The sequence below is a fragment of the Zootoca vivipara genome, chromosome Z2 (assembly GCF_965207765.1).
Source record: "Zootoca vivipara chromosome Z2, rZooViv2.hap1.1, whole genome shotgun sequence".
Taxonomy (NCBI): Eukaryota; Metazoa; Chordata; class Lepidosauria; order Squamata; family Lacertidae; genus Zootoca; species Zootoca vivipara.
In genome coordinates this window covers 25,297,022-25,324,823 of record NC_142585.1, presented here as the reverse complement: position 1 = coordinate 25,324,823, position 27,802 = coordinate 25,297,022, and the positions used below count along the sequence as shown (strand labels likewise).

Here is a 27,802-nt window from a genome sequence, read left to right as displayed (position 1 = left end):
AGAACAATACACTATCACCATCAGTGCAATCTTCCAATAAAAACAGACTAAGTGGAGTTAACACTAACTGGTGGTGCACAAGTTTTGTACAGCTGTCTTTAAAGAAATAGAAACAGTCTTTAATATGGCAATTGACAACTGAACAACCTTAGCCTTGCTAGGAATTATAAATGTGTCAAATGAACAACTACGTTATAAAGAATGGTTAATGTTTCTTTTGGTGACAGCTTGCTCAGAAACTGCCAAACATTGGCGCACTGCTACAGGACTACCACAGGACTCTGCACAAGGTTGGTCTGTTGCCCTGGCTGAAAAGTTAACCTGCAAAGCAAAAACAGCCAGAGATTAAGCAAACCCTCCATCTTTTTTTATCATAGAATGGTAGAGTTGGAAGGGACCTTGAGCATCCTCTAGTCCCTACAATGCAACTGTCCCATACAGGAATTGAACCTGCAGCCTTGGCATTGTCAGCGCCAACTGATTTATTTAATTTGTGTGCCATGAAGATCAATGGAGAAGGCCACCTCAAACTCATAGAAACTTGTGGAGAGATCTACTGGAGTAAGGACTCAAGGTATTGTTGTGTCTGTCTTTCACAGGTCTAAGGGTCATTCCATATCAAGTGATCCAACTATTTTACCTCATGCCATCCTATTTTCTTAATATTTTGTACACTTGTTGAATGATCAAAACTAAGTTTAAATCTCAAATTTTAATTTTTCATCTCATCCTGTTTTTGTGTTATGAGGGTTTGAAATTTCAAAAAAATAAAATGACAATTTTGGCCTTGCCAAAAGTCTCTGAAGCTCATCCCAGTATTGAGATATGTCAAAACTAAAAATACCAATCTCTTCGGAATTTCAGGGGCTTTTAATATATGTCACATGATGGACTTATTTAAAATAAAAAAATTAAGTTACACAATTAGTCCCTCTGAGTTCAATGGGGCTTACTGCCTGGAAAGCAGACACGGGGTTGTAGCCTAAGGCTCACAATAAAATATCCATAGAAACACAGCACAGAAGCAAAATACAGCGAGCTAGGTTTGGGTGACATCCTATGCCAAACCATGGTTTAGTGTGAATTAGTGCACAAAGGTTCGTGGAAAGGTAGGAGATTACAGTTGGTGCACCCCTCCTCTCGTCCTTCTGCTGCTGCGCTGCTGAGAGCTAAACCATAGTTTGCCTTAGCGTATAATCCAAATCCAGGTTTATGGTTTTGGCATGACAAAATAATGAGCTATAAACCCAAGAACAAACCTTATTTATGAGTTCATTCTATAAGACAAGCCACAAGTCCTGGTTCAGACAATACCCTATGCCAAATCATGGCTTAGCTCACAGCTGTGCAGGAAAAGCAGGATTGCAGGAGCAGCAAACTGGCCACGCTCTCCTCTCCAGGAGCCTGCATATTTGCAAAGTCATAGTTTGGCTTAGTGTTATGTGCAAACCAGCTCATTAAACAGTCCCCTCAAAGCCTCAAACAGCAGCTGAAAATCAACCACATATAGCAATTGCAGGAGGAAATTTATTGTACTTACAGGGGGGCCTTGTAAACCTGGGAAACCTGAACTGCCAGGGTAGCCACGTTCTCCCTATAGAGGACAGAACAAAGACTTGAATGCATCACCAAAGGGAGCAGGAAGCCCAAATGCATGCTGCTATAAAACGAAAGAGCAAAGGAGACAGGTGTGTTGCAACAGACATGGGGTTATTCTTTTTAAACATGAGGAAGACCCTCCCCCCCAAAATAATACTCAATATTCTCTTCTTGCATCACTTTTATTTGATATAAGTGAAAAAGACAGAAGTTCCAAGGGAGGAGGAAAACTACATTAGACCATTAAAAAATTCCTTCAGTAGCACCTTAAAGACCAACTAAGTTTATATTTTGGTATGAGCTTTCATGTGCATGCACACTTCTTCAGATACAAATATAAACTTAGTTGGTCTTTAAGGTGCTACTGAAGGAATTTTTTTATTTTGCTTCGACTCAGACCAACACGGCTACCTACCTGTAACTACATTAGACCATGATAGACTGATGCACTTTTCATGAAGCTGGGACACCAATACTGATGCGCGCACACAAAAATGTGTGGGCCCTACAACAAAATTTAGCAGTATATTTCCACTGAAATTTTCCTGTTCAGGGCACATATCCAGCCTGGAAAAGCAGCTTTGCAGTCTTGAAGGGGTTTATTTTATGCAAGGGCCCACAAAATTAACAACAACAACAACAACAACATTTTATTTATATCCTGCCCATATGGCTGGGTTTCCCCAGCCACTCTGGCTTGCTCCCAGCAGAATAGTAAAAACACAATAAAACATCAAACATTTAAAATTTCCCTAAACAGGGTTGCCTTCAGTTGTCTTCTGAAAGTCAAATAGTTGTTTATTTCCTTGACATCTGATGGGAGGGCGTTCCACAGGGCGTGCTACTACCAAAAAGACCCTCTGCCTGCTTCCCTGTAACCTCATTTCTCACAGTGAGGGAACTAGCAGAAGACACTTGGCGGAGGACCTCAGTGTCCGGGCTGAATGATGGGGCTGGAGAGGCTCCTTCAGGTATACTGGGCCAAGGCCGTTAAGGGCTTTAAAGGTCAGCACCAGCACTTTGAATTGTGCACTGGTAGCCAATGTACATCCTTTAGGACAGTGTTATATAGTCTCAGCAGCCACTCCCAGTCACCAGTCTAGCTGCTGCATTTTGGATTAGTTGTAGTTTCCAAGTCACCTTCAAAGGTAGCCCCATGTAGAGCACATTGCAGTAATTCAAGCAGGAAATAACAGAGCATGTACCACTCTGGCAAGACAGTCCACGGGCAGGTAGGGTCTCAGCCTGCGTACCAGATGGAGCTGATAGACAGCTGCCCTGGACACAGAATTGACCTGCGCCTCCATGGACAGCTGTGAGTCCAAAATGACTCCCAGGCTGCGCACCTGGTCCTTCAGGGGCACAGTTACCCCATTCAAGACCAGGGAGTCCCCCCAAACCCACATGCCCCCTGTCCACCAAAACCAGTACTTCTGTCTTGTCAGGATTCAATCTCCATCTGTTGTCCACCGTTCATCCTCCAACCAGCTCTGGACACTCACACAGGACCTTCACAGGTTCTGATTTGAAGGAGAGGTAGAGCTGGGTGTCATCTACATACTGGTGAACACCCAGCCCCAAATACCCTCTGTCTCACAAACACACACAAATTATTTTAATTTTGCAGTTGTATCTGCAATGCTGACAAAGGCACAGAAAATAAAAGTGTGCTCTCCTAATGCCTACTGCTCAGTATCACTATACTGAGTTCCTTCAGGCACCTACTACCCCTAGACAGTACCACCTGGTCATTATAAAAACTTTTTAAGAACTGGTGCCAGCGTCTGATTTTTACCTCTTCCCTCCCTGCCCCTGTTCCCTTGTGAGCCGTGTTTTTGTTTTAGAATGTAAGCCTGTGAGCAGAGACTGCCTCATTTGAACCGACTACTTGTAAGCCATTCAAGGAACCTATTTGGCTGTAAAGCCGGAGACACAAATGGTGTATAAATAAATAAAAATAAGATATCTGAATGGAAAACATGTAGCTCAGGGGTAGCCAACATGATGTTCTCCAGATGTTATTAGACTCCAACTCCCATCATCCCCAGACAGCATGGCCAATGTTCAGGGATGATGGGAGTGCAGCAGAGCTATGCATTTCCATCAGAACCAGTCCCACCTTTGTTCCATTGCATCCTGGGATACCTGGAGGTCCTGGAGCCCCATCCTGACCTGGTAGCCCCTGCAAGGTGGAAGAAAAAGAAGCACAATCACATTCAGACAACACTGTGTGTACACTCCAGAACAAAACAGTGAATTCTGCCATTGTTATTTCAGTATTGCTGTAAGCAAAGCTTACTTACAGGAAGTCCTGGTGTTCCTGGAAAGCCTGGTAGACCTGGAGGCCCCTGAAGATGAGAAATAACCACACTCATGTTTAGATAAAAGGGATGAAGGAATTGTTATTTTCAAAAGGAGTTACCAGCCACAACTGGAAGTGTGCAATGCACAAGCATTGCTAGTTTGGTGTGACGAGGTGGGGAGCCACCCCCACCAGTCTGAGCCAGCATGGCCCATGGTGTGTGATGATGGGAATTGTAGTCCGGCAACATCCAGAGAGCACAAGGTTCCCCACCCCTAGAGCCTCTCCAACAGGGAACAAGGAGCACCCTCTACTTACCTGGTGCTCTGGGTAGCTTCATGGGCTGGGGAAGGACTGCAGCGGAGGGGCAGAGCATCTACTTTGCATACAAAAGGTCCACAGTTATCCCTGGCATCTCCAGGTAGGGCTGGGAGAAACGCCCTGCCTGAAACCCTGGAGTGCCACTGCCAATCATTGTAGACCAGGGTTTCTCAAACTTGGGTCTCCAGCTGCTTTCAGACTACAGTTTCCATCATCCCTGACTACTGGTTCTGCTAGCTAGGGAGGATAGGAGTTGTGATCAAAAAACATCTGAGGACCCAAGTGTGGGAACCCTGGAGTAGACAATACTGAGTTAACTGAACACAATTGTCTGACTTTTTATAAGGCAGCATTCTATGTTCCAAAGGGATGAATTGCATTGACAGCATATATGCCCATTCATGGAGTGGCTCCACTAAATGAATTGTGCCCAAGCCCCCATGTGGAGCTACCAATGATGTTAAAGAGAATTCTTGCTGCCTGGTGCATGTACCCATAAGGAACATGCCAGGGGCACACATGTGTTTTATGGAAATGCAGGGTGGGGTAGGGAAATGCACCTGTCAAATAAAAAGTTTGCAAAGAACCCCCAAGGCACTGGTGAGCCTCTGCCAGTCACCTGCTGCTAGCAAAATTCAGAAAAGCACATTACAACAGGTGTGGGGAAGTTTTTGCGCTCCAGATGTAGCTGGACTCCAAGTCCCATCAGCCCCAGTCAGCACAGCCAATGATCAGGGATTGGGGGGGGGGAGAGTGTAGTCCTGCAACATCTAGAGTGCCAAAGGTTCTCTACATTATTGCTTTGGCTGTTTTGCTTAAAGCATGGCATGTATTGCCTCAAAAATACACCATTTACTTTCAGTGGTGTTTGGCAGGGAGACCAACAGTGGGTGGACCCCAAGCCAATGACTCGCAAAGCAGCCAAGGACAGGCAGAGCAAACTAATTTCTCTTTTGTTCCCATCCTTCTCCCATCCTGCTGAGTTCTAAAAGGGTCAACACGGAGACTATGGAGGAGGAAGCTGATAGCCACTTAGACTGGCAGGCAGTGAGAAGGCTCTTAGGTGGGGGTTAACTAAGGGTGGACTGTGGTCAGTGGGGCAGAACCCCACTTGCCTCCACTGCTTATTTTGCTCTCGTCCTGTTGCCGCTCTCCACCCCCCAGTAACTGCATTTCAGAAAACTAAAACATCACTTACTCTAATTCCTTTGGGTCCAGGAGGCCCTGGAAATCCATCATCTCCCTGGAAAAAGAAAAACATGGGGCAGGGAAAAGAAGAGGAGGAGAAAAGTTAGCAATAGTTAACATGAATTCAAAGACAGATATTGAAATCCATTTTTTCATTTAGCCTTAATTACAAAGACTACCCTTGTGGTTTTTGCATTATTTCAGACAGCTTGGCTGCATAACAGGAAATTTCAATTCCATACCTCACCCCCCCCCAAATCACACAGAAGTTTTTCTAGGTTCACTATGAAAATCCTAGAGCAGGCGTGGGGAACCTTTGGCCCTCCAGATGTTGCTGAACAACAGCCCTCCTCGTTCCTGGCCATTGGCCATGCTTGCTTGTACTTCAGCAACAAGTGGAGAGCCAAAAGTTCCTCACCCCATTCCAGAGAAACAAAGGTGCTCTTAAGTCTCAGGTCAGCACACTTACTTGAAAGAAAATCCTACTGAAACCAAAGGAACTTACTCCCATGTAAATGCTCAGAATCAACTTCCAATACAATAAAAAGCATGTACACACAGAAATCCAGAAAGTTCCCTTTACATACAAGCAAATGGATTTATGCTTAATTAATTCCTGAATTGCTTTTTACATACAAGGTTCAACCAAGGCAATATGCAGACGTATCATAAAAACAGGTTCTTCTTTTTAAGGGAGGATAAAAAGTCAGGTTTACAAAAAGAAGAGATCTTTTCACCCAACTGGAAAACCTTCTCAAAACAAAAATGCCTTCAATTCTCCACAAAAAGTGCAGATAGTGGGGGCCTATAGTAACTCAGGGAGAAGCTGTTCCACAGAACAGGAGCAGCAAAACAGAAAGCTTTGCTCCAAGTTACTGCAGCACAAGTGTCTGAAATTTTTGGGATGTGGAAGAATAGCTGTTCTGCAGAAACCAATAAGCTACTGGGTATATGAGGGATAAGGTGGTCTCTCAAGTAAATTTAGGATGAGACTTCTTAGGCACCAGTGAAGTGATGTGGACATTTTTATTTTATATGATCAAATCAGACTCGTCATGGCCCTGGAATCATGGGATACAGTGTCCTCCTGCAGCAGTATCCCCCAAGAAGGAGATAGCTCTATGCCCCAGTGTATTCCATGTGGATCTCTTGACACTGGAGCCTGCATCTCATCCACTGAACCCCAATGAGGCACTTCCACCACTAGACTCTCACAACTGAGTGAACAGCTCTTCAGATAATTCAGGAAACATATTTGTATTTTCCCCAACTAAGTCCCCACTGCTTGAAACACTAGAAGAAAACCCTTGCAGCTTTAGATGATGCACTTGGGTGTGGGATGGGGGCTTTAATCTTGACTGCCTATCCCAGATCATTGAGCTGTTGCAGTTGCTCCAGGCCAGTGATGAGACAGCTTGCTTGTTCTGACACTGCTGCAGAATGCTCCTGAATTTACTGAAGATGGGGGCAGGTAGAGAGGAGGAGGAGGAGGAGGAGGAGGAGGAGGAGGAGGAGGAGGAGGAGGAGGAGGAGGAGGAGGAGGAGGAGGAGGAGGAGAAGTTTGGATTTGATATCCCGCTTTATCACTGCCCTAAGGAGTCTCAAAGCAGCTAACATTCTCCTTTCCCTTCCTCCCCCACAACAAACACTCTGTGAGGTGAGTGGGGCTGAGAGATTTCAAAGAAGTGCGACTAGCCCAAGGTCACCCAGCAGCTGCACATGGAGGAACGGAGACGTGAACCTGGTTCCCCAGATTACGAGTCTACCGCTCTTAACCACTACACCACACTGGCTCCCACTATCATGTCCCTTATTAATTCCATTTTCCTTGAATTAGGATAGGTGACTTTAAATATATATATAAATCACAACATATATATGTCAGGGCTGGTGTGCAGCTTCCCACGACCAAGACCACGAAGGCTCAGTGATGGCTTTCAGATTTTACTACCGTATATACATATGTACAGTTCAGAGTTCAGAAATACATGGCTGCCTATTCCGAGTCAGAATCCGGAACTGGTGCGCGTCTCGATCTACACCAGCAAAACAACCTCAACCCGCTTCGTTTCCTTCTTTGCTCCTGTCGCTTTTCTCATCTACAGACCTCAGGGGAGGGAGTGGGACCAGACTCCACCTAAACATTAGAAAGAACTTCCTGACAGTAAGAGCTGTTCGACAGTGGAATTTGCTGCCAAGAAGTGTGGTGGAGTCTCCTTCTTTGGAGGTCTTTAAGTGGAGGCTTGACAGCCATATGTCAAGAATGCTTTGATGGTGTTTCCTGCTTGGCAGGGGGTTGGACTGGATGGCCCTTGTGGTCTCTTCCAACTCTATGATTCTATGACTCCTCCCCTGAACTGCTAAACAGCCTCCTTGATTCCCCCACTTCCGATACCTCTCCTGCTGCAGTACCTTCGGACACCTCCTGTCCCACGCGCACGTCAGTAGCATCCCTAGACTCGCTCAGAGCCCTTACACCGCCTTCCGGCTTGCGCTCCAGCCAGCCCTCCTCTTGCTCGGCTGGTCCCCTTAGTTCCTGTCCCTGGGCGAACTCGCTCCCCTCCCAGGGTCCCCTGACAATATATAAAAGCCATGTTGCCATCTAAAGACGATTAATTTCAGAGTGTAAAACTAGACCAGCTGGCTGGTCCAATAACTCAACTTCTTCTTACCTTACCTTTGTGTTTCTTGGCCAACACAGAAACAGTTCCACATGTACAAGGGATGTTAAAAGGAACACCTGCTCTGATGCAGTGAACACTATCAAAATGTCTGGACAACTGAAGCCATATTAGATGTTTTTATAGATCATGGGAATATGAAGCATTCATCATCAATCTGTTGAGCTACTCACTTTTTCGCCTCGTGACCCAGCTGGTCCTTCTGGTCCAGGAAATCCAGGTAAGCCTGGTTGCCCTTCTAAACCTGGGAAGCCCCTCTCACCCTGCAAAATACATAAATAATAATAAATGAACGGAATTAAGAATTCTCACTATACAGTACGTAGAATCATTGTTTTCTCTTGGTATTTTCCATCAAAAAACTCTTCCCATTTGCTATAAGAAATGCCATTTGTTTAACCATGATGAATTCCTGTGTGCTGGATCTGCATCAGGAATTCCAGCAAATATCAACATGGGATCCATTTGGTTCATTTGACTCAGTTTTAGTTACCTCACCTATAAAAAAAAATCAAATGGATAGAGCAACTGCCCCGTCAGCAAAGGTTACAGTATTTGTGGCTTTTCAGTTTACAAAAAAAAAAGGGTGGCTAATGGGGGACATGATCGAGGTATACAAAAAATTAAACACGGTGTGGAGAAAGTTTAGAGCAAAAAGTTTTTCTCCTTTTCTCATAACACTAGAACTCATGGGCATCCAATGGTGCTGAAAGTTGGAAGATTCAGGACAGACAGAAGGAACTACTTTTTTCCATGCAGCACATAATTAAAACTGGAATTCACTCCCACAAGATGTAGTGATGATTAGCAACTTGGATGGCTTTTAAAAGAGAATTATATGAACTCACCGAGTGTAAGACTATCAATGGCTACAACCTTTTCTTTGCCCAAGTTGTTCTTGTTTTTTGTTTTAAAAAAACCAATTTCCCTTCCACTGATGCCTTGTTGGCTTAGGTTGAGGCCCAACTTTGGATCTCGTATATTCAAAGACCACCACCAACAGAAATGTCCCGTTTCAGCCCCTAACAGCAGTACAGCTTTTGCAGGTGGGCCTCTAGCGTGGGAATGCTGCCCCAACAGCAGCTCTCTTCTCTGCCAGTGGAACAGTCCTTCTGCCCCATCCCAGTCTCTTCAGCCAGCCTTCAGCATGTCTTAAGGTTGCTCTGCTTGCCAAGCATCTGGTTTCACTTAGAAATCAACCAGAAGATGATGGGAAGCCCTCAAGCAAGCCTTCTGGAAGCTCCAGGCAAATGTACGTCTTTTAGAGGACAGACTGTCAAGGTGACACCCTCCAGAGATCAGGGACTTTAACTCTCATCAGACCCAGCGAGGAAGGTCAATGGTCATGGGTTATGGGAGTTGTCATCCACAACACTGGGAGGGCACTACATTAACATAGCCTCCAACATTTCTATGATGAAAATAGGGATGTCCTATTTAATACATTGGTACCTCAGTTTAAGTACACAATTGGTTCCGGAAGTCTGTACTTAACCTGAAGCGAACTTTCCCATTGAAAGTAATGGAAAGTGGATTAATCCATTCCAGACGGGTCCGCAGAGTACTCAACCTGAAGCGTATTAACCCAAAGTATGAGTGTAATTGGTTCTGAAAGTCCGTACTTAACCTGAAGCGTACTTAACCTGAAGCGAACTTTCCCATTGAAAGTAATGGAAAGTGGATTAATCCGTTCCAGATGGGTCCGCGGAAAATACTATCTGCAGTAACTAACTATCCCTGCTTTAGAAGGCCTGATGAAGACACATAGGGAATGTGCTCCAATATCTTCTATGTTTTTTGTTCTTAGGGATCCACTTCTGAAAGCTGGGTCAGCCTTGGCACATTGAATCAATTCTTTACATCATGGCCAAAAGGTCAACCAAATCTTGCCTCCAATATATGAATTTGCCCTATAGTGAGCTGCTAATTAGTACAGGAAATAGGTGATACCTGGAAGGGATTATTTTGCACAGCTCCATGATCCTGCTATTTCTACTTTAATCCATTGCCCGGTTTGATCTTAACATGGACCAAATACCTTGAATCCAGGAAAGTCCTCAAGCATTCCATTCACTTTTGTATGGATTGTTTGTTTGTCCTAAGCACTAAATATGTAGCTTTGGCATGCATTCTACTATCACACCCTGTACCTGGCACGCAGGTAGTGAGGTGGTGGCAAGGTGAACAGGGGGTAAAAGGCAAAGACAGGCCCAGCCACTAGGAAACAGTTTGCAGAGTCCTAAGTGCTCAGGAGAGTAAGCCAGCCTGAGCTGGGAGCTTTTCTAAGCCTCAGGAAATAGCATGCAGTCTGTTTGAAATAATCACCACTAAGATGACTCCTAGTTGGTTGCACTGTAGTTCCCTTCTTTTCCTTGAACATATAGTACAACCACATCTTACACCGTTCCAGAGGCAACTAAATAGCACTTGCTCAGGGGCAAACACTGCTAAGGCCCTACAGTATTAAGAGACAGAACTAGTTACATCAGGGGTCCCCAAACTAAAGCCCGGGTGCCGGATGCGGCCCAATCACCTTCTAAATCCGGCCCACGGACGGTCCGGGAATCAGCATGTTTATACATGAGTAGAATGTGTCCTTTTATTTAAAATGCATCTCTGGGTTATTTGTGGGGCATAGGAATTCGTTCATATTTTTTTTCAAAATATAATCCGGCCCCCCACAAGGTCTGAGGGACAGTGGACTGGCCCCCTGCTGAAAAAGTTTGCTGACCCCTGAGTTACATAATTCCTTTCAGTTGTTAACTGCAGTGGTTGTACTGTGGTTTTTTGTGGGGGTTTTTTTTAACAAAGGCTGGTTATAGATGACAAATCCCTGACTGTTGGCTATTCTGGTTGGGGCTGATGTGAGATGGTTCCCTAACACTCCTATGAGAAAATAAATATTTTGTGGAAGCACTTTTTAAACTTCCTGGTGGGAGGAAAGAATTTGGAAATGCTAGATTGCTACCTCTGATTTCCACCTATTTCACGCTCTTAAAATGCCTGTTTCCCTTTGGTGGATGCACCAAGGGCAACCCTGCCTTTTGAGACCAACATACAGGGTAATATTTTCCCTCGTAATAGGTGAGTGCAGATCAACCCTGATATGCATGGAATCTGCCTTGAGAAATGTGTATGTTGGGAAACAGTGGAAAGGGTTGAATCATGGGAAAGACCTTTAATGTTCACATAGCGCAGGTGGGACTGTTCAGCAGCACAAGGAACTGTGGCTTCTTGTCAGGCAGATGTTTTCCAGCATTGGAGCCCATACAATTTGCACAGGGATTAGGGAAGCAAAAGGTGTACATGTGGCGTTATTTGTTTTTAGATACTCAACAAAGAGTGTGTGCTTCTGAATTGTTCTCGTGGATTAGCTATGTTAAGCACCTGGAACAAGAGAGATGTATGACAGCTCATGCCCCAAAGAAGAACCTGCCAAGAACTTGTCCTACAGGAGGAAACTGGTTAGCACAAATGGAAACCATCAGAGTGGGATACCTTGTCCTGCATCACTATATGCACATATAGGCCACAATCACACCATACATCTAAAGCATTGTTATATCACTTTAAACAGTCACAATTCCCCCCAAAGAATTCTGGGAGCTGCAATTTGTGATGAGTGCTAAGGGTTGTTAGGAGACCCTCTATTTCCCTCACAGAGCTACAGTTCTCAGAATGGTATAACCATCAATCTCTCTTCCCAGGGAACTCTTGCCCCTCTGTGAATAGCTGGCCTGCTGTTCCATATGCTGCAGTTGGCATGGCTGCCTCTCATGGCCACGAGAACTGCAGAGCTTGATTACATTTTTCATTTTTATCTATACAGAAGAATATGTTGATTTTTGCTGGAAGGAAGGAAGGAACGTGTTGTGTATTGAGTCAAAGGATTTTATATCTGCATAACTATTGTATGTACAGTGGTACCTGGACTTACGAATGCCTCAACTTCCGAAGGTTTCTACTTCCGAAGTCGGCAAACCCGGAAGTATTTTGCCGCGCACGTGTTCTGCGCCTGCGCAAAAATGTAAGCTTCGACCTACGAAGGATTCGACTTCTGAAGAGCACCGTGGAATGGATCACCTTTGTAAGTCAAGGTACCACTGTATTTGCATTAGGGTAAAGTAACTGCCTTTTGGTTCCAGAAGGTACAGCTACTATTGGTTCATTGAAGCTGCTGTATTTGGATCCTCTGTCAGGCACTGTGATTGCCTGATATTGTTCCCTCCAAAATGTATCCCTTTCTAGCTAGTCCCCCGTCCCTATAAATGTAGCTTTCCTCCCCTCAGAGCTTAGCCTTGTTTGCTTTAATAAAGAAGTGTTACTAGAGAACTGTCTCCAGCATATTATGCCAAGGGAGCTGAAATCACGAACCCCACGTCACAACAGAAGGTTGGTTTTAAAAAACAAAAGCCAAGACAGCATGGCATAGCAACATCTGATGGGCCAAAGCTTCCCCATAACTACTTCATAAACAAAATAAAAAAATTCCTTCAGTAGCACCTTAAAGACCAACTAAGTTTTTATTTTGGTATGAGCTTTCGTGTGCATGCACACTTCATCAGATACATCTTTAAGGTGCTATTGAAGGATTTTTTTAAATTTTGTTTCAACTCAGACCAACACGGCTACCTACCTGTAACTACTTCATAAACAGTTCTATCCATTTTCATCAAACCATGTCGATGTGGAATCCTGATGAAAACCAAGCTGGATGGCCTTAAGAAAGGGAGGTGGAACACTAGACCCACTCATGGATGATAAGGCCGTCTGTTCCTACTAGCTGTGTTGGGAATGCTAGATGCAGGGAGCCCCCTGAATTGCTGGGACTCCCAAATGTGGTGGTCTGCTATTGCACTCAGGTCCTGCTTGCATGCTCCCCATTAGGACATCTGGCTGGACGCTGTGAGAACAGGATGCTGGATAAGATGGCCTGATTCAGCCACTGGCCTGATCCAGCTACAGTACTCCTCTCTGAAGTTGCAGTTGGCTGCATCTGCTACCAGCATCCATGCCTAGCTTGACCCTTTGCCTCCTGCAAAAAGGCCTCCTTGTTTGTTCAAACCACACAGCATTTATCTTTCCATCTTTTTCTTTCTTTCTTTCTTTCTTACTTTCTTTTATAAAAAAGCCATCTTTCATTATGACATAAGTTCATAATGGTACTTTTAAAGTATGTGTGTGTGTGTGTGTGTGTGTGTGTGTGTGTGTGTGTGCGCGCGCACACACACACACTCACACAAATTTAGTGAAGTTTTAGCAGCACAACCTCATTTAACCTTGTATTATTGCCAAGAAGACTAAGCCTTAGGCTTAGCACACACATATGCTATGAACCTTTGGCAAGTACATCTGCCAAAATATGATCTCATTCAATTGAGCCACCTGGATAGATAGGTGTGGCCCCTGGGGTAGCTTCTGTGAGGCAACCCCGAACAACTCACTGGGGGAAATGTTTACTGCACCAACACAGCTTGGCATTGAAAGCGTAACTCAGTGGCAAGTTTGAGAACCAACAGAAACTGAATTGTGCCTTTCAAGTCCATTGGAAATTTACCTTCACATGCACAACCACTTATTTTATCCAGGGCGGGTTACAACAATTAAATCATAATATTGAAAAACAGCTTAAAGCAAGTTAAAATTACAGAAATAGGGTGCCTTGGAGGGTGTTAAAGTGATGTTTAAGTGAAGCAGAATTAAGTGAAGCAGAAACCAAAAACCAACTTAAATCAGATCCAGGGACCAGTGGGGAATTGTGGCTCTTCATATGCTAACAAACATCAATGCACCTCACGCTCTGCTAGCCACATCTGGAAAGCTACAGGTTCCCCCATCCCTCAAACTTAAGAATCAATCCAATAGAGGACTGCCCTCTGCAGAGTGTAACACATGGCCACCCAGTGACAACACAGGACAGGGCTTTATTTATTGTGGCACCAAAACAGTAGAACTCTCCAAATGTATAGAAGTCCCTCCATAGAGACGTTTGCCTCACTCCTTCCATATTGACTCAAGACATCAGGCCAAGGAGGAAGGACCAGAGCTCGGTAGCAGAGCATCTGTTTTTGCATGCAGAAGGTCTCAGGTTCAACCCCTGATACTCCAGGGAATAACTCTTGCCTGAAATCCTGGACAACAGCTGCCAGTCTGTGTAGACAATACTGAGCTAGATGGATCTATGTCCTTATTCAGTCAGCTTCCTATGGTCCTAAAGGTGATCTGGAAAGTTTTTGGGTTTCCCCACTTAGCTCCTCTCTTATTTCTACTCCTCTTATTTATGTTGCTGCTATTTAGTATTTAAGAGAGTTTAAAAAAATAGCTTGGAATCTAATGGGTGCAGGAGAAAAGTTTGTTAATACCAGTTGTAAAATGCCATGTTGTTTTCTTACAGTTCTTCCTCAGGGGACTAGTCCAGCATCCTGTTCTTGCAGCAACCAACTAGGTGCAGAACCTGCGCACAAGAACACTCTTCTGCCCTCATGCAGCTTCCAGCTCCTGCTATTCAGAAGCACTTCTGACTCCAAAGATGGAGGCAGAACAGAGCTATCATGGCTAGGAGCCATCAATAGCTCTCTCCTCCACGTGCAGTTTCCTCAAAATGCTTAGGGACTGATATATAATTGGCATTAATAAATATGTTTGCTGAAGTAGTTGGACTTTGTGGCCCTTTGGGCATGCTCAATTTTTAAAAGTGTACCCTATTAGAATTGGGGGGGGGGAGTCAGTTCTGTTGTGCCACCCTCTCTGTGGAACATTCTCCTCTCTGAACTGAAGCAGGCGCCAAAGCAGCTGTCAATTAGGGTCCTGTTGAACAATTGAATAAAAACAACTCATTTTTTAATCCCCAGACCCTTATCTGACTTTTAGTACCAGTTGGTTTAAATTTGCCTCAGGTCGGATACAGTCATACCTCGGGTTGTGAACGTTGCAGGTTGTGTGTTTTTGGGTTGCACTTTGCGCCAAACCCGGAAGTACCAGAACGGGTTACTTCTGGGTTTCGGCGCTTGTGCATGCGCAGTAGCGCAAAATGACATCACGTGCATGTGAAGTGGCGAATCGCGTCACAGTGCTGCGGGTTGCGAACGTGCCTCCCGCACGGATCATGTTCGCAACCAGAGGTATGACTGTATTTTACTGTTTTGTACATGTTGTTTTGTTTCTGCATTTGATCATTTAGTGTGGCAGCACCTAAACTTTGGAACTCCCTGCTTGTTGAGATCAAGCAGGTGCCTTCACTGTACTATTTTTGGCACCTGCCAAAAACATTCCTGTTTAGACAAACCTATGCAGATGTATAGAAAGTTGAGGCGATTTAATCTGTTAGATAAATAGGAACCGCTACAGCGGGAAGGTAAACGGCGTTTCCATGTGCTGCTCTGGTTCGCCAGAAGCGGCTTAGTCATGCTGGCCACATGACCTGGAAGCTATACGCCGGCTCCCTCGGCCAATAATGCGAGATGAGCGCGCAACCCCAGAGTCGGTCACGACTGGACCTAATGGTCAGGGGTCCCTTTACCTTTACCTTTATGTTTTCAAGTAGGGTTGTCCATTTTTTCTCAGTTTTACTATTTTTTCTTTTTGTAAAGTGCTTTGAGGTTGTTGGGCTTTTTTTTACAATCAAGTGGTATTATTCTTTTTCATGATAATAAATAAATGAGTTTATTCCTGCATTTTTATTAACTCTGCATACAACCTTGAGATTTTATACTCATTTTTTTGAAAAAGGAATAACCTCCTGTCTAGACTACTGCAACACACTTTATGTAGTGCTGCCTTTGAATATGGCCCAGAAAATGCAAATAGTGAAAAATGCCACGGCCAGGTTCTTGGCTTGAGCAGTGAGGAGAACCAGTTACAGTGATCTTGAAATTTATGTACCGTACTTTTGTCAGCCACTGGGCTCAATTCAAGGTACCAGTACCAGTACACAAGCTTCCATACAAACTAGGACCCAAGTACTGAAAGGAGTGCTTTCCCTGATCTCTCTCTTTTGTAAGGTATGCAATAATTAATGCCTTATATGTATTATAAAGTATCCTTTAAATATATTCCATGTGCATTTAGGTATAATTCATAGAATGTCTAACAATCTGCCTTTGAGACTTAGCCAACTGGCAGGTTACAAATTCTTGTAAATTCTTACAATGATCTTAATTACTAACATTGCAATCCGAACACATTTATTAGAAACTCTCTATAAACAAATGGTTATATTTTTTGTTAGAGAAAACAGAGCAGAATATAAATTGTTTTCATTACTGTGCGGCTTGTCAAATTCTTTTAGTGCAGTGGAGCAAAAACTCTTCAGGATCCAGACATGCTTCCTCCTGTGCGCACACACACACATACACACACACACACACACACCTGCTCACCTTTCCGCCTTTTGTTCCACTACAGTCACATTTGGATCCTGATGAACACCCATGGCATGCCTAGAAGAGAGAAATAAAAAGAGAACATTAAAAGTTTGCAAAGAACTTTCCCACCCCACCAAATATGTGCTAATGAGGGGGGATTTCAATCACTTGTTTTAGCACAAGATTCATCAATCGGGGGGGGGGGGGATTGGGAGTGCAACATGTGAATTTTTATCAGTTAAATTGACTGACCTCACATATTCTTTTAAGAATAATCTCAGCCCTCAAAGGGAGAGAAATGCAGATCACCTTGCTTCTCCCTTTAGAACCTCTCAAAAAAGGGGGGGTGGAAACCAAGAAGAAACAACAGCAGCCTACCCTGGTTTTTCCCTCTGATTCATGCCCAGGCCATCCCACACCCTAAGGGTGCTTCCACTCTGTTTGCAGGGAGGCTAGAAGTCTTGAGCAAGTGCTTTTTCAGACTCCTCACTGCATTTTACCAGTCACTATCCTCATCTCAAGAAGTCCGATCTCCTGGGGGAAGCAGGTTTGTTGCACAAGAACTCCAAATCAGCTTTCATTGTGCAACCTGGATGTGCTGGGATATGACTGAACCCTACCTGAAAACAGCAACAGCACCCCGTCGCCATCCCTGTTTCCCAAATAACTCCCTTCCCTTCATAATAATCACCCCTCCTTAAATAGACCCTGGCTTCCTGTCTATTCCCAAATCTACCAGTAGTACATGTTCCTTGACCTTGCTTTCAGAGCCCTCCATCACCTTGCCCCCCACTCTTCTCCCCGCAGCCCTGCCATTCGTCTTTACTCGTCTACCCTTCCCTTTCCAAAGCTCTCCTGATACCTCAAGCAGCTCCAGCAATTCTCCCTTGCTCCCCATATACTTGGAACTGCCTTCCAGGACACCTGTGTGCTGCCGTTTCCTCACTTCCTCACATCTAACCCACCTCAATGCCCTTTTCCTTTGAGGCCTTTGGCATAACCCTCTCATTCTCACATCTTACTGTGAAGCCTAAGCATCTGTAGCTGAATCCACTGTGTATTGCTTCCATGCTTACACTTGCCTCTGCCACCGCCGCCCCCCCACCACCACCTCCATTTTCTCTGCATCAAGCTTTTTTATTATGGTAAGCTGCTCGGGGCAGAGGCCTATCCTTGTGCACTCTGAAAAGCACCATGTGAACTGAAGATGAGACACTGTGTGTGTAAACATACATGATTATATGAACACACACATACACACACTGCTATCGCACAGGCTTCTGAAGTCACCATGGCTTGTTCTAATCAGTGATTGTTCCATATATAAAAGCCTCAGGGAGGCTTTTAATGTTTAATTGATTATTGTGCTTTATTTTTCTGTTGGAAGTCGTCCAGAGTGGCTGGGGAAGCCCAGCCAGATGGGCAGGGTATAAATAAATTATTATTATTATTATTATTATTATTATTATTATTATTGAACTGTTCATATATGTGTGAACTGTTATGCGAGGCCCGCCTAAAAAGGAGTTTGTAACAACTTCTTTTGTTTCATTTGAGAAAATGTCACAGCAGACCTTGTAAGAGGCATTCTTTATTCTCTTTCACACGCACAATGGGAAATGCCTCTTCTAAAACAACACAAGCGTGTGTTGTAAAAAATCTGTTGCCTGATTAGACAGGCCTTTTAAAACCAACTAAGCCAACCTAACATGTGTCCCCATACATTTCACATTTTCCTGATTACAGGGAAGAAGCAATTTCTTGCAGGTTCTTTCCTTCATTGTTGCACCACTCATGCAGATAGTTCTTTATACTTATTAAACTGGCTGCTTAATTTCTGCATGGACTCAAGAGCCGTATCTTTTTCACCTAGCAAGGAACTGTTGCAATAAGAATGCCAGCCAATAGGTGGCACACCTTGCTTGCAGTCGGAAGATGCAGTTACCGGCAAGCCAAATCTGTCCAGTTCTGAGGAAAAGAATAACTTCCTCCTCTTCTCCGATGCTTTTGGCACCCAGAGCTAAAAGTAAAGGTAATATTCTATTGAAAAATCAAGAGGTGGGAAGCAAGAACAAATGATGGTATGTCACAGCAGCTAGAATTTTGAGCATTTAACTTCAGTGACCTAGGTTCCAGGCAAGTTCATTTTCATATGTGTGTGTGTTTAACTTGTACACTGTTTTCCTACAATGTTGTATAGTTTGCTGTTTCTATGGAGTACAGCAGCAGCAACAAAACTCTACAATTTAAAATGAAACAAAGTTACAATGAAAATACAATTTGAAACTAATAATGACATTCAGTAATCCATTTCAGCTCCTGCAGCCAATTGGAAGTCGCAGAAGCCCCGTCGGACGTTCAGCTTCCAAAAATAGTTCGCAAACTGGAACAGTCACTTCCGGGTTTACGGCATTCGGGAGGCAAAATGTTCAAAAACTAAGCAGTTCGAAAACCAAGATACGACTGTATTACAAGATCATTATTTCTTCAGAATGCCAGAAAAAAAAATTAACCACTCCCAGTTAAAATAAAACATCAGGCAAAGTCGTAAGAGACCAGCAGAAAAATAAAATAAAATAAATAAATAAAATAAAATATGCTAAAGCCATGCATAAAAGATCAATTTGGTAGCCACATTGTGCAATTGTACAGAAAGTACAAATATATTTAACAATATTGCTAGTCATTTAATTATTGCACTCTGCCTCAGTTGTTCAAGTCTGATTGTAGATACTGCTGCCACCCAAATAAATACTCTATAAATGAGTAAATCTGCATATGTTTCCAGGAGCAGAAATAAACAAGAAAAAGGATTATTTATTCTTCTGGGTGGGTGTGCACCTGTTATGCAACACAGCAGGTGCTTTAGAAGAGTGAGTTCATCCTATGTGAGAAAGGTTTCAAGTCTGGAAACCTGCAGATTTCAGGTACTAAATATTATTATTATTATTATTATTATTATTATTATTATTATTATTATCATCATCATGATCAAAGACATCTCTTTAGTTGATCAGAAAGGTATTGCTCAGCAAATTGATGCCACAGTAACTCAGTATAGCAATGAGTGAAACAGAATGCCCATTTACAAAGAAACGTGTCATACTCCAGAAAGCGTTAAAAAAAAACCCAACCTTTTAAACTATTAACCGAATCATGTGTTAGATCTCTCTCACCTTCATAACAGCACCCACCGCCTAAAGACTCAGTGAAGGGTAAATAAGCCTGCACAAAGCTGCTCAAAGTCACAATTAAGGTTTTTTTTACCACAAATCCACAACAGACAATACCTAAGGACCAACTGCTGTGTCACAAAACAGAGATCAGCATTTGAAGCTGCCAAAAATTTTCACCAGACAGGCAGGAGTTTCAAAGGAATACGTGGAGCAGGAGACAGAGAAAGAGCAGAACTGTAGAGTTGGAAGGGATCTCAAGATCTTCTAGTCCAACCCCCTGCAATGCTAATGAATCCCTGATCTCAGTCTTCTCTTCTCCAGGCTAAACATATCCAACTCCATCAACTATTCCTCATAAGGCTTGATTTCCAGGCATTTGATCATCTTGGACACCTGCCAATGCATACATTTCAGCTTGTCAATATCCTTCTTAAACTGTGGTACCCAGAACTGGACACAATAATCTAGGTGGAGTCTGACCAAAGCAGAATGTAAAGGTAAAGGGACCCCTGACCATTAGATCCAGTTGTGACCGACTCTGGGGTTGCAGCGCTCATCTCCCGTTATTGGCCGAGGGAGCCGGCGTACAGCTTCCAGGTCATGTGGCCAGCATGACAAAGCCACTTCTGGCGAACCAGAGCAGTACACGGAAACGCTGTTTACCTTCCCGCCACAGCAGTACCTATTTATCTACTTGCATTTTGATGTGCTTTCGAACTGCTAGGTTGGCAGGAGCTGGGACCAAGCAACGGGAGCTCACCCCGTCACGGGGATTTGAACCACCAACCTTTTGATCGGCAAGCCCTAGAGCAGTACTATTAGTTCCCTTGAACTGGATGCTATACTTCTGTTGATGCAGCACAGAGTAGCATTAGCTTTCTTCGGTGTTGCATCATGCTGTTGATTCATGTAGTCTATGAAGATCCTTTTCACATGCACTACAGTCAAACGAGGTATCCCCCATCCTGTATTTGTGCATCTGATTATTCCTGCCTAAGTGTAGAACCTGAACATTTGTCCCTAATGAAATTCATTTTGTTAGTTTTGGGCCAATTCAATGTGAAGGTCATCTGCAAATTTGATAAGCATCCCTTCTATTCCTTCATTCAAATCATTTATAAAGATGTTGAGCAACACCAAGCCCAGAACAGAACCTTGTGGCACCCCACTTGTCACTTTTTCCAGGATGGCAAGAAACATTACTGAAATGAAGATACGTTACATCCACAACATTCCTTTGATCCACCACTCATGTAACTCTATCAAAAAGAAGAAAAAATGAAAGAAATGAGATTTGTCTGGCATGACTTGTTTTTGAGAAATCCATGCTGGATCTCAGTAATCGCAGCATCCTTTTCTAGGTGCTCACAGGCTATTTAAAACAGCTCAAGCTGACTAGTTAGTAATTGCCTGGGTCCTCTCCCTCCTCCCTTTTTGAATATAGCGACAACATTTGCCCACCTGCAGTCCACAGGGACCTCACCTGTTCTTCAGCAATTTCCAAAAATTATAGACAGAGGCTCTGAGTTTACATCTGCAAGTTCCTTTAGTACCCTTGGATGTAGTTCACGAGGCTCTGGAGACTTGAATTAATCTGAAGTACTTAGGAGTTCATAGCCATCCTCAGTGGGTATGCAGAAGAAGTTTCACAAACATAAATGGATTAACCTCTAAACGTATGAGACAGGATGTAAAATGTTTCCCCATTTTGGGAGGAGGACAGTAAAATATTGCACTTCCTTTGCTTTCCTCCAGGTCCCCCATCAGGTTCCCTGAGTTGCAGAACATTAAACTATAGAACAAGGTGGTGCACTAAGCAAGGGAAAATAGGAGCCAAATTAGATATCACCCATCATTTGGGAGGCATGCATCCCCTACAAAAAAACTAAGAACATAAGAAGAGGCTGCTGATTCAGGCCAATGGCCCACATCTCCCAGCATCCTGTTCTCACAGTGGCCAACTAGATGCCCCAAGTGAGAAACCCAAAAGCACCCAAGCACAAGAACACTCCTCTTCTGTAGTATCAGAAGCACTTCTGTCTCTGACTGTGAAGGCAGAGCACAGCCATCATGGCTAGTAGCCATTGATACCTTTCTCCTCCATAAATTTGGCTAATCTGCCTTTATAGCCATCTATCTTGATGGCCATCCCTGCCTCCTGTGGAAGCAAGTTCTGTAGTTAAAATATGTGCACCGTGAATAAGTACTTTATTGGATCTGAGAGTAGCTCATTTGGAAGAGCATGAGACTCTTAATCTCGGGGTCATAGGTTGGGCATAGCCCCAGGTTGGGCAAAATATTCCTGCATTGCAGTGAGTTGGATTAGATGATGCTTGTCGCCCATTCCAACTCTACAATTCTGTGATTCTGAATCTTTTCTTCCTCCCAAAATCAAGCCCCATCTTCAGGTAGCCGAAAAACCATCCTCTTCCATGTTCAGAACTCATCAGGTAAGATGGCTAATTTTTGTATTTTGCCAAGACACATGAAATTTTAGATGGTCCTGATTAATAAAGATAACCCTGACCTTTTAGGGGATTTCGAGAACTTATTCATTTCCCTGATGGCTTCCTATGCTTTTTAAAAAACAAGAGAAGCTGTTATTACAAAAGCATCTGCGGCTAGAATAACATGTTAATGCCATTTACCCACATGAGGCGGCACAGTTAAGCTTGCAAACCTTGAGAGGATTAAAAAAAAGGGGAGGGGGAGCACTAAACCTGCGAAAAAGAACATTTTGTACGAAATTAATTATCAGACAAAGCAGGCAAGCAAAACCATCTTGTTACATCTCCACTCTCTCCGTGCTTGAACAATCTTCCTCTTTCACCAAACCCAAGCTAAAAAGGTGTGACCTATTGCCTACCTGGCTATCACTAGAAATGCCCTGGCTCTCAGCCTAAGCAAACAATTGTGTCCCTAAGCAAAAATAAAGAAGCGGCTTCACCTGCACAAACCTGAGAAAGACACTTGGGGGGGGGGCAGATGTTCACTGCTGCTTTCTCCAGCAAAAAAGGGTTTCTTTTTTAGCTTTTACCTATCTGCAGAAAGCCAACCAGCATTTTGGGGATTTAGCCTCCCTCCCTTTAGATTCACTTCTCCAGGTTAAACCTAAAAAAAACACAGTGGCCAAATAGATGCCTCTGCAAAGCCCACAGCTTGCTCTTTAACCATTCCTCACCTTAACCACCTTCTTTTAAGACATGCTCTGGATTGTCAATGTTCTTAAAATGCACCACCTGTAACCTGCCAAAAATCAGGACACAGCTATCCATATTTATATGGCGCAGGTCTTAGGTGAGGCATTAAGGGCATCAAACCACGGCAGTAGCACCCAAACCCCTGTGTCACGGGGGCAGCTCTCAGGCACAGAGAACATCCAGCTTGATCTCTACTGCACTGGAGCCAGTCCTGCCCCTGGGTAATAACCAGAGATGGAACTATAGTTTTTGTCAGCCTAACCTGGCCAGACCAGAAGACCTGCTGTTGGCATCTGAAGGCTTCCCTGTTTAGGGAAGCTTTTAATGTTTAATAGACAATTGTATTTTATTATTTTGTTGGAAGCCGCCCAGAGTGGCTGGGGAAACCCAGCCAGATGGGCAGGGTATAAATAATAAATTATTATTATAAATTATTATTGGTTCTTCAGTTGCCTTATATGACTTGTTCTAGGCCTGGGTCCTCAGTCTGAGCGACAATTTTGTGACTAAAAGTCCTAAAAAGACTCCTCGTGCCGCACCTCTCTTCCTGTCAGCTTGCTCCAGAACCTGACCACCAATAATAATAATAATAATAATAATAATTTTTTAATTTATACCCCGCCCTCCCCAGTCAAAACCTGGCTCAGGGTGGCTGACACCAGTAAAAATTACAATAAGATATAAAAAAGAAAAGAAAAACAATTAATTAAAACACGAGTTAAAATACAATTTAAATTTAAATCCCCCCCATGTTAAACCAGGTTGTCTGAGCTGCAGCTCAGAAGTAGAGTACATGTTTTACAGGTATAAATTGTGGGTGCCCATGGGGTGGTGCAGGGCAAGACACAAGGTAGCAGTTGTCACCTCCCACTAGATGAACCATAATCTCCAGATTCCTAGCTTTCCTTTTTTGTTTTAAAGTACAGTATCTAACATTTGCAAAATCTGAGATTTAAATCAAAAGACACAGGCAATATTCTCTTTTTCTGCATGTGTGAGAAACTAAAATACTCCCCCTTTCAGTGCTTAATTCTTTCACCCCACCCCACTGCAGAATAACTCCTTTGGTGCCTGTGTTGCCAGTTCAGTCTGCAACAACATCAGAAAGGGCTGGGAAGTCTGTAGAGCTGCTGCCAGTCAGTGTGGACAATACTGAGATAGATGAACCAGCCTCTCATGTTCCTGTGATTGTTTCCCATCTGCTCTGGACCCCAGCCACTGGCCTGTTTGGAACATACCATTTGCTCCCCAATATCCATCTTTAGAGTAGCCCTATCCAAAAAAAAATATTTTTCCATCTTGTGACGTTTAGCTTAAAGACCACAGCATATTCTCAGAATTATTGCTAAGTGCCCAAATTAGTTGTGCGGCAATGTGCATTTATGGAAGCAGGCTTATACCACAATCAAGCCACTGATCTTCATCCATGATTGTCAGCAGGCTTCCAATATCTTACGGAGGGGTGCTTCCATGTCATGCTAGCTGAGATCTTCTAACTGGAAATGCTGGGAACTGAACCTGGAACCATCTGCATGCATGAAAAGCCTGTGATTTACCACTGCTTCATGGGGTTCTATTAATCTCTGGTCACCCTTCAATTAAAACCATTAAATATAGATATATCAGTCTGGGAAAACTTTTGCAAAGCAAAGCAAATGCCAACATTTAAGAGGAGTTTATGGAACACCTGGGGATTGGACAAACAACAGTTTGGTGGTATCTGTGCATACATGCAATACTTTGCATGTAAACCTAGGGAAAGAGTGAGGGCTGTTTGGAGAAAGGGAGAAACCAAGCAAACAAATGCCAAACTGTTTAAGTCCTCTTTGTCCAGCTGGTCTCCTGTAAACAGCTTACATTTAGTAACAACCTACATTGCTGATGGATCAAACTCCTCCACCACCACATTAATGACGCAATAATTAAGTGACCTGATGCAAAAGCCACAAAACAATGATATTTATCTACAAAAAGATATTGGCCTTCCAACATCCCTGACACCAGCCACACTTCTTGAAGATGAGGGGAGCTGGAATCCAACATCTGGAGAGCAGCACATTGGATAACCATGATCTGCCACAAGAGGTGGGGAACCTTTGGCCCTCTGGACGTTGCTGACCTGCATCTTGCGTCAGCTCCAGTCAGCATGGCCAGTACTCAAGGCTGATTGGAATTCTAGTTAAACAGCATCTGGAAGGCCAAATGCTCCAATAACCCTGATCTACCAGCAAGGATTATCAGCGGAGAGAGGTTTGTGCTGTGTGTGCAAAGTATTGCAACAGGGATAGGGAAGCGGCGGCCCTCCACAAGTTGCGGACTACGTCCATCTTCCCCAATCCCATTTGAGGGTTGGTGGGATTCACCTGGATTGCCGTATCCTCTTTATCCATTTAACAAAATGTATATATACACCTCTTGATAGTTTAAAAAATAATACTGAAGCAGTTTACGAAAACATAAAACATTACTGTACAATTATTGATGAAGTTAAAAAACAAATATTTAAATGATAATCCAGAAAATGATTAAAGTCATCAGCAGCTAAAAGCAAATAAAACTTCTGTTTATCTGGATACACATACCCTTCAACATTTCTCCGATGAAAATAGAGACGTCCCATTCCATAATGCTAATTTTACTATTTATACCCCACACATCTTATTGGGTTGCCCCAGCCACTCTGGGCAGCTTCGAACATATATTAAAAATGTAATAAAACATTATATATATATTACTCTATAGCGGATTGGCTTCAGATGGCTCGGGGGTTGGATAACTCCATACCCTCCAACATTTCTCCGATGAAAATAGGGACATCCTAAGAAAAACTGGACATTCCAGGATCAAATCAGAAACTGGGACAGCTTCTCTAAATCAGGGACATCCCTGGAAAATAGGGACACTTGGAGGGTCTGGGATAGACTCACCTAAACAAAAATGTTCTAAGCAGGTGCAGGGAAAAGTACAGCAATGGCTCCTGCCTGATGTCAACAGGCCCAGAGTTTCAGAGTTTATGTGCTGCCATACTAAAATACCAATTTATTATAAGTGTGGTATAAGTATTATGTAGCAGCTTTAACAGTGCCAGTTCTGCTGATTAAAGCAGTTGGTGAGGCAAATATGGTGTAAGGTAATCCTGCAAGTTAAGTACTGTAAACTGGTCCCTAGCTTTATATATTGAAAAACAAAGCTTGTTCAGGTAAAGGATGAAGAAATGAACCAAATGCATGTTTAGCCTGGCAGCTTCCAATGCATAAAGTCACCAGTAAGAACTTTATTAAGAAAGTGAAATTATGCTCTAGGTCTAAGCTATGCAAGTGAGAAACACAGTACAACAGGATAATGGAGACTAGCAAGAGCTTACAGGTACTTGTAGATTTATAAAATCAAGTATATGGTCAAAAGTGTGGTATTCCACAAATATTTGCTGAAGGTCTTACTCCGTGATCCCCTCCAAGCACTTCACTAAAAACTCACTCAACTGTGCGATCAAGGGGATTTAGTGCGCCAGCGTTTATACTCTCCATTCAACAGCAGAAATGGGGTTTGACACATTAGTTTGTATCTGAAGAAGTAAAAAGCTATTCTCCTCCCTGCTTCCTCTCACAAAAGAGACCCTGAAGGGCTCTTCTCTATGTACACACATTAACTCACTCTGCTCACTTCAAAAGAAAGGCATTTTGCTCAGACCAAGAAGACATGAAGCCAAAACCCACCCATTTTTGTATAGAGCTGCAATAAGATTTTCCTCCATGGATGAAAAAGATGAAAGAGCTTCCTGGAAAGCACAGAAATTTCACCAGTTTTTCTCTCCCTCACAAAGATCAAGTGTATTTAGCCAGCTCTTGTGGCATTTAGGGGGACGCGGGTGGCGCTTTGGGTTAAACCACTGAGCCTAGGGCTTGTCGATCAGGTCGTCGGCAGTTTGAATCCCCGCAACGGGGTGAGCTCCCATTGCTCAGTCCCAGCTCCTGCCAATCTAGTAATTCGAAGCACATCAAAGTGCAAGTAGATAAATAGGTACCGCTACAGGTAAATGGCGTTTCTGTGTGCTGCTCTGGTTCGCCAGAGGCGGCTTAGTCATGCTGGCCACATGAACCCAGAAGCTGTCTGCGGACAAACGCCGTCTCCCTCTGCCTATAGAGCGAGATGAGCACCGCAACCCCAGAGTCGTCCGCAACTGGACCTAATGGTCAGGGGTCCCTTTACCTTTACTATGGCATTTATAACCTATAATATGCTTTGCAATTAGCCAGTTCAGTTATTGGTCAAAGAGTTCTTACACGTTATTAAAGTGATTATACACATCCCACATGGTTGTGGCTCTATCAGATGTGCATCTTGCTGGAAGTCATATGGCAAAGATCATGTCAAACCAGGAGGGGTCCGGGTCCAGCATAATACAAGGGCTTAGAAGCAGCTTGAGATGAGGCGTGATTATTGCAATGGCAGGTGAGAAAAAGTAGCAATGATTAGATTAGCTATCTTCACACCTTGCCTTTCTGGAGGCTTCTGAGGAAGTATAGGACCATGTGTGCAGCCAGGGAGTCATTTTGGACTCACAGCTGTCCATGGAAGCGCAGGTCAATTCTCTGTCTAGGGCAGCTGTCTACGAGCTCCATCTGGTATGCAAGCTGAGACCATACCTGCCTGCAGACTGTCTCGCCCTGGTTATCTCCCACTTGGACTACTGCAATGTGCTCTATGTGGGGCTACCTTTGAAGGTGACCCGGAAACTACAACCAATCCAGAATGCGGCAGCTACACTGGTGACTGGGAACAGCCGCAAGGACCATATAACACCGGTCCTGAAAGGCTCCCTGTATGTTTCCAAGCACAATTCAGTGTCTTGGTGCTGACCTTTAAAGCCCTAAACAGCCTCAGCCCTATATACCTGAAGGAGCATCTCCACCCCCATCATTCAGTCAGGACCCTGGGGGTCTTCTGGTGGTTCCCTCACTATAAGAAGTGA

At 43.6% G+C, this 27,802-nt stretch overlaps 1 protein-coding gene across 2 annotated transcripts in view; it reads right to left on the bottom strand.

Moving 5' to 3' along the window:
* The window catches only part of COL4A5 (collagen type IV alpha 5 chain), a 131,777-nt gene that overhangs the window by 70,512 nt on the left and 33,463 nt on the right, over positions 1 to 27,802 (bottom strand). For both annotated transcript variants that reach the window (XM_035101939.3, XM_088664626.1), the window contains exons 2-7: positions 16,470 to 16,529; positions 8,265 to 8,354; positions 5,421 to 5,465; positions 3,903 to 3,947; positions 3,719 to 3,781; positions 1,541 to 1,594 (exon numbers count right to left, since the gene is read on the bottom strand). In XM_035101939.3, coding sequence (XP_034957830.1) covers positions 1,541 to 1,594; positions 3,719 to 3,781; positions 3,903 to 3,947; positions 5,421 to 5,465; positions 8,265 to 8,354; positions 16,470 to 16,529 — 357 coding nt within the window. The remainder of the gene's footprint in view (positions 1 to 1,540; positions 1,595 to 3,718; positions 3,782 to 3,902; positions 3,948 to 5,420; positions 5,466 to 8,264; positions 8,355 to 16,469; positions 16,530 to 27,802) is intronic.